The sequence below is a fragment of the Rhagoletis pomonella genome, unplaced genomic scaffold (genome assembly GCF_013731165.1).
Source record: "Rhagoletis pomonella isolate Grant_MI unplaced genomic scaffold, Rhpom_1.0 Rhpom_scaffold_00009, whole genome shotgun sequence".
Classification (NCBI taxonomy): Eukaryota; Metazoa; Arthropoda; class Insecta; order Diptera; family Tephritidae; genus Rhagoletis; species Rhagoletis pomonella.
This window is the reverse complement of record NW_023458563.1, coordinates 38,135,824-38,146,301: the sequence shown is the minus strand read 5'-3', so window position 1 is coordinate 38,146,301 and position 10,478 is coordinate 38,135,824. Positions and strand designations below refer to the sequence as shown.

General features: G+C 41.1%; 1 protein-coding gene and 1 long non-coding RNA gene across 5 annotated transcripts in view; one reads left to right on the top strand and one right to left on the bottom strand.

Moving 5' to 3' along the window:
* Positions 1–10,080, bottom strand: part of LOC118745775 — a 47,055-nt gene extending 36,975 nt beyond the window's left edge. Inside the window, exons 1-2 of the long non-coding RNA XR_004993707.1 lie at positions 9,587–10,080; positions 9,360–9,524 (exon numbers count right to left, since the gene is read on the bottom strand). This is a non-coding gene — a long non-coding RNA (uncharacterized LOC118745775). The remainder of the gene's footprint in view (positions 1–9,359; positions 9,525–9,586) is intronic.
* Positions 1–10,478, top strand: part of LOC118745773 (synaptotagmin-7) — a 431,457-nt gene that overhangs the window by 285,531 nt on the left and 135,448 nt on the right. For all 4 annotated transcript variants that reach the window (XM_036479437.1, XM_036479439.1, XM_036479440.1 and 1 more), the window contains one exon: positions 9,387–9,555. In XM_036479437.1, the coding sequence (XP_036335330.1) occupies positions 9,387–9,555 (169 nt within the window). The remainder of the gene's footprint in view (positions 1–9,386; positions 9,556–10,478) is intronic.

The following is a 10,478-nucleotide window of genomic DNA, read 5'->3' as shown; positions in this document are numbered from 1 at the left end:
AAATCAGACTATTGGCTGTTATTGCCCACCGCGATTTTTAATTTCTGAAAATGACTTTAAAGATTTCTTTGATAGCCTGGGCATACGTAGTGGGGATCACGCCTTATTAACCCAAATTGACCCCGTGTTGCCATATGGCAACGCAAAATACATCATGTTTGAGAGGGTGTAAAACAAAAATCGCTTACTTCAAAATGCTTATATGTACGTTAACTTATTTCTAAAAGGTGTATCTTTCGAAACGCTTACGCTTGCGTCAGATCCTTGCTGTCTATCGAGTGTAATGCAAATGTGTTCTTTAAACAAAATTAGAAGCGACAAAAACCATCAAAATGTCATATATGAAGAAGTAAGCACGAATTTATAGAAAGCGTTTTTTTTATTTACAAAATATGATAGAGACAAAATATTAGTTAAAACATTAGTGACTCTATTGGTAACAAGTAAGAATAAAAACCAATCGAGCATGCTATATAATTTAAGTGTTTTTTAAGTCCGTTGCTATATGGCAACACGGGGCGTAATGTGAACTGTTCCTCTTTTTACCAAATTTTGATATGTACGCTAGCCCAAATTGACCCCGTGTTGCCATATGGCAACGCAAAATACCATCATGTATGAGACGGTGTAAACAAAAATCATTTGTATGTGTTTTTTCAGTGTTGCAGGTGGTTAACTCATTCCATCTAGTTCTGAACTGCCTAATCATATTATCGTATATTTCATTGTACAAGTGTTGAAGTGGTATACAAATGTAGTTTGTCCGTTCCAGGGAAAACTGGTGGCGTTTTTTGCATTCTCATCTGCTACTTCATTATCCTAGATTCCCTTGTGACCGGGCAACCCCGGACTTTTGTCAATGGCTTCCCGGCTGCGAGGGACGTTTATGGATGAAATAATATACCAGGAAACTGCCTTGAGTGCCGCCTGGAATAGGTTTAAGTTTGAATTGATTGTCGTTTCGGTGAGGGCTAGCTCTGTAGTTATCCTCATTGCGAAGCTGTATTGTCCGCCTGACGATCAGTTCCCGGCAGTAAATCCCGGCACCCACTCCTGTAATCATTTTAGAGCCGTCCGTGAAAATGTTTAGGGATCTATGGCTAGGTTTCATTTCCATCCCTCTTCCTCAATCGTTGTGCAAAAAGTTCGTTTCCACTTAAAGCTAGGTGCCATGAAGCCTGTGCTGCTTGTGATTCCCGCCCCAATTAAGTGGTGCCCAAAGGTTCTGAAATTTAATTTTCCTATGACCGTCAATCTACGTGCAGATATCGCAGCAGGGTTTTTAAAGAGCAGCTGTCAAAGTGGACCTCAGCGCTTCCGCGATGCACAGTGACGCTAGGCGCTCCACTTTCTCCATTGGCTCGAGGCATAAGGACTTTTGTGCGGCATTCCAGCACACCAAAGCGCCATAGAGCAGTATTGTCATGACTATTGCTGTGTAGCACCAATGCATCAGAGCAGGTGACAAACCCCAAGTGACTCCCAGCATTCTTTTACATGCATAAATGGCGTTACTGGCCTTCTCTCTTTCTTCAACATTGCGCATCCACAGCAGCTTACTCTCCAAGACTACTCCCAAATACTTTCTGTGGTCTTTAATTGACAGCTTGATGCTAAATACCTAGCCTCGGGGGTCTCCACACTGGGACCTTATATCTTTTTGGGACTACACCACTGACCCATACAAATTTACAAACAACTTCTTTGTGCTGGTGAAGCATGTAAAACTATAGGACGAGTAGCCTGTGCAAAGTGTAATGTGGGTTTATGTTTGAAATGTTTTGCTACTTTTCATTAACTTCTTCATCCGCTTTGCATTAGAATATGCATATATTGTCAATAAATGTGTTAAAACTTATACACAACATTTCTATTATTTCATATTTTAACCAAATACTGTCCTCTAACCATCCATCTGGAATATGCCCCGTGTTGCCATATGGCAACGGCCGATATCGGAAGAACTATACTACTCCCAGAGTTTTAGTCATATTTTTTCCTTTACTTTAACGCTACTTTTACCCTGTATATAGGTGAAACCAAAAAAATCTAAAATAAAATTAATCTGGGACAATTTGGGTTAACCCAAAAGGGCGGCAGTTATACAATACCATTATAAACAGGCACAATAGACTAGAGGTCACATCTCCTGGTAAACCTACTTACTGGCCCACCGATATAAAGAAGATACCAGACCTACTAGATTTTGCAATTACAAGAAACATATACAGAAATAACATAACAGCAGAAACTCTACCTGAACTAATATCTGATCACTCCCCTATATTAATCAAACTATATGAACAGACCCAAAACATCGAGATTGAGCCTCGTCTAACTTCAAATAACACCAACTGGCTTAAATATAAAAAGTACATCAGTAGTCACCTTAAATTAAACGCTGCACTTAACTGTGAGACTCCCTTGTTGAACATTTTAAAGAAACCTTTACTTCAGCCACTGGCCTGGCAACACCAAATCAAGTCCAAGTACCACCTACGCCTACATCAGTTACTTCTTCTTCTTCTTAATTGGCGCTGTAACCGCCTAAGCGATTTTGACCGAGTCCAAAACAGCACGCGAGTCATTTCTCTTCTGTGCTAACTGACGCCAATTGAAAATGCCAAGTGAAGCCAAGTCCTTCTCCACCTGGTCTTTCCAACGCAGAGGAGGCCTTCCTCTTCCTCTGTTACCAGCATCGCGGCCCGCGTTGAATATTTTCAGAGCAGGAGCGTTTCTGTCCATCCGAACGACATGGCCAAGCCAGCGGAGCCGCTGAATTTTAATTCGCTGCACTATGTCTATATCGTTGTAAAGCTCATACAGCTCATCGTTAAATCGTCTGCGATATTCGCCATCACCAACGCGTAAAGGTCCGTAAATCTTTCGCAGAATCTTTCTCTCGAAAACTCCAAGAGCCGCCTCATCAGATGCTTTCATTGTCCATGCTTCCGCGCCATACACCAGCACAGGCATGATGAGTGACTTATAGAGTGTGATCTTTGTACGACGAGAGAGGACTTTACTTCTCAATTGCCTACTCAGCCCAAAGTAGCACTTGTTGGCAAGAGTGATTCTCCGTTGGATTTCAAGGCTGACATTATTATTGGTGTTAATGCTGGTTCCCAAATAAAGGAAGTCGTCTACTTTTTCAAACTTGTAACTGTCAACAGTGACGTGGGTGCCAAGACGCGTATGCTCTGACTGTTTGTGTGATGACAGGAGATACTTCGTTTTGTCCTCGTTCACCACCAGACCCATTCGCTTTGCTGCTCTATCCAATCCCGAGAAGGCAGAACAGACGTAGCCCTTGTTTTTACCGATAATATCGATGTCGTCGGCATACGCCATTAATTGTACGCTCTTATAAAGTATTGTGCTTGAGCGGTTCAGTTCTGCGGCTCTTATTATCTTCTCCAACATAAGATTAAAGGAATCACACGAGAGGGAGTCCCCTTGTCTGAAACCTCGTTTGGTATCAAACGGCTCGGAGAGGTCCTTCCCTATTCTGACGGAGCTGGTGGTATTGCTCAACGTCATTTTACACAGCCGTATTAGTTTCGCGGGGATACCAAATTCAGACATCGCGGCATAAAGGCAACTTCTCTTCGTGCTGTGGAAAGCGGCTTTGAAATCGACAAATAGATGGTGTGTGTCGATCCTGTTCTCGCGGGTCTTTTCCAAGATTTGGCGTATTGTGAATACCTAATCTATGGTGGATTTTCCAGGCCTAAAGCCACACTGATAAGGTCCAATCAGCTCGTTGACGGCGGGCTTCAGTCTTTCGCACAATACGCTCGATAAGACCTTGTAACCTATGCTTAGAAGGCTAATTCCGCGGTAGTTGGCGCGTATGGCGGGGTCGCCTTTCTTGTGGATTGGGCAGAGCAGACTTAAATTCCAGTCGTCGGGCATGTGTTCATCTGACCATATTCTGCATACGAGCTGATGCATGCACCTAATCAGCTCCTCGCCGCCGTACTTGAATAGCTCGGCTGGCAGGCCGTCAGCTCCAGCAGCTTTGTTGTTTTTCTGCCGCGTAATCGCTATACGTACCTCGTCATAGTCAGGCGGTGGGACAGCTACTCCATCATCATCGACTGGGGACTCGGGTTCGTCTTCCTCACTACTTTCAGCGCTGCTACCATTCAGTAGGTTATAAAAGTGTTCCCTCCATAATTTAAGTACGTTCTGAACATCAGTAACTAGGTCGCCATTGTTGTTCTTACAGGAGTTCGCCCCGGTCTTGAAACCTTCCGTAAGTCGCCTAACCCTCTGGTAGAATTTTCGGGCGTTCTTCCTGTCGGCCAGCATCTCAAGCTCTTCGCACTCACGTATTTCGGCCTCTCTCTTCTTATTGCGGCAAATACGTCTCGCTTCCTTCTTCAGTTCCCTATAACGGTCCCACATGGCTCGCGTTGCGCCCGATCGCAGCGTGGCCCTGTAGGCGGCATCTTTTTTCTCTGCGGCTTCTTGACATTCCTCATCGTACCAGTTGTTCTTTCGGGCTCGCTGAAATCCAACTACTTCTTCGGCGGCGGTACTTAATGATTGGGAAATGTGGTTCCACTGCTCGCGTACGTCGGATTGTTGAAGAGTGCTCTCAGAGAGCAGGTGTGTGAGTCGAGTGGCGAATAAATTGGCCGTCTGTTGTGATTGCAGCTTTTCGACGTTAAGCTTTCCTTGCATTGTTGGGTGCACATTTTTTGCTGCACAGAGGTGCGTATCTTGGCTACAACAAGATAGTGGTCCGAGTCGATGTTTGGCCCTCGGAGTGTACGTACGTCCAAAACGCTTGAAGCATGCCTTCCGTCTATCACAACATGATCGATTTGGTTTCTCGTTTTTCGATCTGGAGACAGCCATGTAGCTTGGTGGATGTTCTTATGCTGGAACCTAGTACTACATATTACCATATTTCGGGCCCCGGCGAAGTCGATCAGCCTCAGTCCGTTATCGGACGTTTCGTCGTGGAGGCTGAATTTTCCGACAGTGGCGCCAAAGATCCCTTCCTTGCCCACCTTGGCATTAAAATCGCCAAGCACGATTTTGACATCGTGTCGGGGGCAGCGCTCATATGTACGTTCCAAGCGCTCATAGAAGAGATCCTTGGACGCCTCATCCTTCTCTTCCGTCGGGGCATGGGCGCAGATGAGCGAGATGTTGAAGAATCTAGCTTTGATGCGGATTGTGGCTAGACGTTCGTCCAACGGGGTGAACGCCAGTACTCGGCGACGGAGTCTCTCTCCTACCACGAATCCAACACCGAATTTGCGCTCCTTTACGTGGCAACTGTAGTAGACGTCGCAAGGCTTCACGCTTACTTTACCTTGCCCCGTCCATCGCATTTCTTGGATGGCGGTGATGCCAGCCGGGCAGAGGCACCTTCCCCATTAAGGGTCCGGATATTCCAGGTGCATACCCTTAAATCATAGTCCTTTATACGTTTGCCGTGGTCGTCATCAGAAAAAGGGGGTCTCATCCGAGGCTGTTTGCTTCTTTTCATTGGGCGGGGTTTTAACGTGGCGGGACCCAAACCCAGCGCACACAAAGTTTTACGCCTTAAAACGTTACCAAGGTACCTAAAATTGCGGTTACAAGAAGTGGAATGTTCGGTAACAAGCAGAATAGGCCTGAAAGGCTATTTATTTGAAGCAAGTTAAAAACAATGGCAGAATACTTGTTTTATGTATGCATTCATTTGTCAGTGCTAACAAACCGCGCTGTCAAATCAACAGTGAAACAAAACAAACAGAACGGATCATAAATTGAACCAGGGGGTTTACCCTGTAATGCGATGCGATAGCAAAATAGCGGACATCCGGAATACTGGCACTAAGGCATCCAATCCCGGACCATTTTGTGAATCTCTGGATTTCGGAATCTTACATTGGTAATCCCGGGATCCCGGAACATGATTACCATTAATTAAAATATGATAACAAACTAGTTTTGGAGAAAAAAGGAAAAATGTCAAGCCAATCGAAATTGTGACACCAAATTTAGTGTCCGATATGAAAAATAATGCCTCATGTATATGTTATATATATTATGGCATAGAATAATAGTAGCGTTAGAATTGTAGTATATTATTTGATTATTGGCAGGGTTGCATTTTATAATTATTTTATGCCATTACAGTGTCTGAATGTCGTTTTATTTTAATTTGGTCGTAAATTACATTATATCCCGGGATCTGGGCTTGATCCCGGAATTTAGGGACTCAAGAAAGTACACGGGACTCCCGGGATTCGGGATCCCGAATCCCGGTACTAGATGCCTTAACTGGCGCCCTACAATGCGCAAGTGCATTGAAAATTGCGCTTTATTGCGAAGTTACACGATCAATAACTTGATTTAAAGTTGATCACGTTGATCTCACATACAGCCTGTCAAAATTCATTTTAATTGGCAGCTGTGAAATTGGCTGCACGCAACATTTTAATAAATTTTAGTTTCAAAATGCAGTCGTCAAGAAAACAACTTAAAATTCTCGCCTCGCGCTATTTAGCGGTATAAAAGCTGCAATAATTTTTGTATGAAATAGGAACAGGAAAAAATGGGCTTCATCGCGAGTTTCGCCCGAAAACAAATTCACCCGAATTTTCTTCATCCGCCCGTAGCGAATACTCGGAAACGAAAAGTGAAACGGTTCGCGGAAAATTAAACTCATGATCACGCTGAATGTTACTCATACGTCATATCGTACATGACCCTACTTGTACAAGGCGTATGAGTAACATTTTCCATGCGAATGATTGGGCGCGCTTCTAACACGCAACTGTTTACCTCAACTGTTGCTGAAATGCTGTAAACTGTTGAGTTCAACATTTACGTCTTAGAAACGGTATGATACATAAACTGCCAAACGAACAGATGACATTTGTAAACAAGCAAAATTAAATAAAACAGCACAAAAATAAAAGAAAAATATTAAGCTAAAAATATGGACAGCACAGGATTTATAATGGAGTTTTTCTTATTTTACTTTTAATATATGTATTCCCTGTGGGAAAAATCTCTAGTTCTGAACTGGGGCGCTTCTAGTACATTTAGACCCAGTACTGGTTCGCGATAAATCTCTTTTGCATGCAAGCAACTGGCGAATTTAACATGGCGATGTCCTAGGAAGTGTCAATTGCCGCCCGCTGCATCCCTTTTTCGATAGTTTCGAACTAGTCCTAAATTCTATAGTTTCGAACCAGTTCTGAAATCGACAGACGAAAGAAAAAAAGTATCATGATTTTTCAATCTTTTTAGTTCTTCCGTGTGTGCGATTTTAAGTTATCTTGGAAGAAATGTGTTTTCAATTTGAAATTAAATTTGTTTGAATGATTGTAAGAAATGTACGTTTACATACCTTTAGATGTAGCTGAGTTTGCAGAGGTGCTCGCTGTTATTTCTTAGATTCCAGACGGTCCCAAGATGTTGAAATGTTAACACAAATTTTAGTTTCGTATTACCAAGCTATGAAAAAGCATCTGCGAAGCGCAGAATAGAAGCGTATTTGAACGAAAAAGCCGCCGGACACATATCTATGTAAAGTAAACAAGCCCCCCCGCTGCATCCCTTATTCGAAAGTTCCGAACTTGTTCTAAATTCGACAAATAAGATCTAGTTCGTTCTGCATCCCTTTTTCTATAGTTCCGAACCATTTCTAAACTCGTCACTTTAGATATCGCTTTCTAGTGAAAAAAAACTGAAAAAAATTAGTCTTTTAAAAGTACCACTTTTCGCTGATTTTGGACTGGTGGGGATCTAGTTCATATCGGACTAGTTCCTTTTTGGTGCTAAAGACCTAGTACGGAACTAGAAATTTGATTCACTAGTCCGCGGTTTCCCTGCAAGGTTTGTACGTGTATTTTATTTTATCAACAGCCAGTTTCGCCAGCAGACAAATTATTTTTTTATTTGAATTTTCTATAAAAACTGACGGAAGGGAAACACCATTTTTAACTTATATAAATTGTTGACTTTATGTAACGAAATAATTTTATGATGGAAAAAATGACGTAAAGTTGTCAACCGTTGAGCTGAGCGGAACTACTCAACTGTGCGTTTGTGAAACAAACACTCAACAGTTTAGCAACAGCTGCATCTTAGAAATGCGCCCATTGAATTTTTTTCATTCGCAATATCTTGGAAAAATGGCCTGATCTTGTATCGGCGTTTTTTGTGCCATTTTAGCGTCCCAAGAGTGTTATTGAATCATGTGTACTTCATGCAGTAAGCATCTCATGTGGAAGTTGTTTTGTTGAGTGCGTTTAGTACACACTCACACGCCGGTACACAAAATACTGAGGAAAAGATTTTGAACTTGTATTGGAAGCTCTGCCAACGCTGTGCATCACAGATCTAAACGCATAAATGCCTCATAACCACGTAAACTTACTTAATTTTGTATGAAACCCGATTAATTTACGAAATTTAAGCGTTTAGATTAATACCTATAATGTAATTTTAGATATATATTTGCAACAAATCCACAAAAGAAGCGTTTCTATCAAATTTGTTATAATACTGCATACTGTGTCTGATGGATAACAAACAATTTTAAATGTAAAGAAATTGTTTGGCTTAGAGTGGGAGAACACTAAAAGTATGCAAGCGAAAAATCTTTCTTTCCGTTTATTTTTTATCACTGGTTCTTACAAAAAGTAAATATGATTTACCATTGGGTTAGTGATAGAGAGCGCCGATAACTTTTCGCGCATTTTCTTTTCGAATCGCATTGCTTTTCGCATCGTATTACATTGTAGCTCCCTAGGATCAGGATCATATCGTTGTTACATTTGCGTTCAAAATTTAAATCCGGATCCCGATCATTGCCCAAAAAAAAACACGGCTAGTATGTACACGAATTGTATACAGTTCTCGATTCTAATGTAGTTCTCTAATGGAAAATCAGGCTAGAAAACTATGTTAGAATTTGTTTAGAGAATGATTTGAAAAACACTAGACATTAGAATCCAATTAGAATTCAGCGTTAGCTTACGATTAGATATCTAACAACTTTCTCGATATTGAGAACAAAGTCCCCTTTAGAAAATGTTGTAATTCTCGATAGTTTCTCTAATCTAATTAAAAATCGTTTTCTAATCGTTCTCTAACCTTAATGTTTGTTGGGTATGTGCAATGTCATTCAGCGGGAAGTACTCTATAGTACGAATGTTCTGCATACATGGTTAGATAAAATTCAATTAACCAAAGATGATTATAGTAAAATGTGATGATCACTCAATATGTATATTCCCTTTCCTGTTTAATAAGGTTGTTTTATATATTTAAAAGCATAGGTTTAGTCGTATAGGTATAAGTTATTCTGTAGTTCTACATCTTCATTATCACTTTATATTTACATATATGTACGTACGACATGCGTATAGGTTGATTTCGCTAGCAAGCAATCATTTTGGAAAGCACTGAAACCACCGGCTAAGGATAAATGCGGTGAATTGCTTTCATCGCTCTGCTATCATCCATCAAATTCAGTACTAACATTAACATTGATTAAGGCGCGAAATCTGAAAGCAAAAGATATCAATGGCAAATCAGGTATGTAACTGGTAATCCGGCATCCACGCACCTACACACTCATGTTTAGTTTCATAAATACGTGTTCAAAATTCTATTCGCATTAATATTTTCGATATCATGACATCGTGGTTCTCCTGGAGTTCAGCTGGTGACAAGAGACGGCTATAAGCTAATGATTCCATGCATTACCGATTTTTATGCAATGCGCTAGCGCCAGGCAATGCGACACCTATATTGAAAATATCACATTCAAGCGATTTTGTGCATTACTAGTCCTTAGGCAATTCCCTAGCGATTGGTAGTCGGCAATAGATAATCGCTAGCGAAAGGTCATACCACGCGTACCACTCTGTACCCTCCAATGACATCGCCATGTTAAATTCGTTGGGGGAAGGAATTGGTGTCGCAAATTTTGTCACTAGTAACCGTCCTGGTACCACTAACGACTCGCCAGGAATGTCGCTATCGAATTGCCTAGCAATCGGGAATGCATGAAATCGTTAGCTTATGTTCGTCTCTTGTCACCAGCTGAACTCCAGCAGAAGTACGGAAGATGCATGTACATACATACATACATAAGTGGCAAACACGCAAAGGCTTTTCCATGCATACACCCACATGTGCATATACATACATAAATATCATATCGCAGGTTTAATAATAAAGCAAATTGCTTAAAAAATTTAATTTTGTTGTAGTACACAATCACAGTTTGACCAATCCATATATGTATGTATACAAAAAAAAACGATGGAAAGACTTATATATTCGCCATTTTCGAGAAGTATAGTTATCTGTTTGACTGAATATATTCGCCTTATCAAGCTTATAATTGTATGACTAAATCTCCAAAAAGGTAGATTCCCATTATTATTAAGCGAGCGATATACATATATACACATAATTATTTTCGTATACGTATGTAGCTTTCCACATAAGAA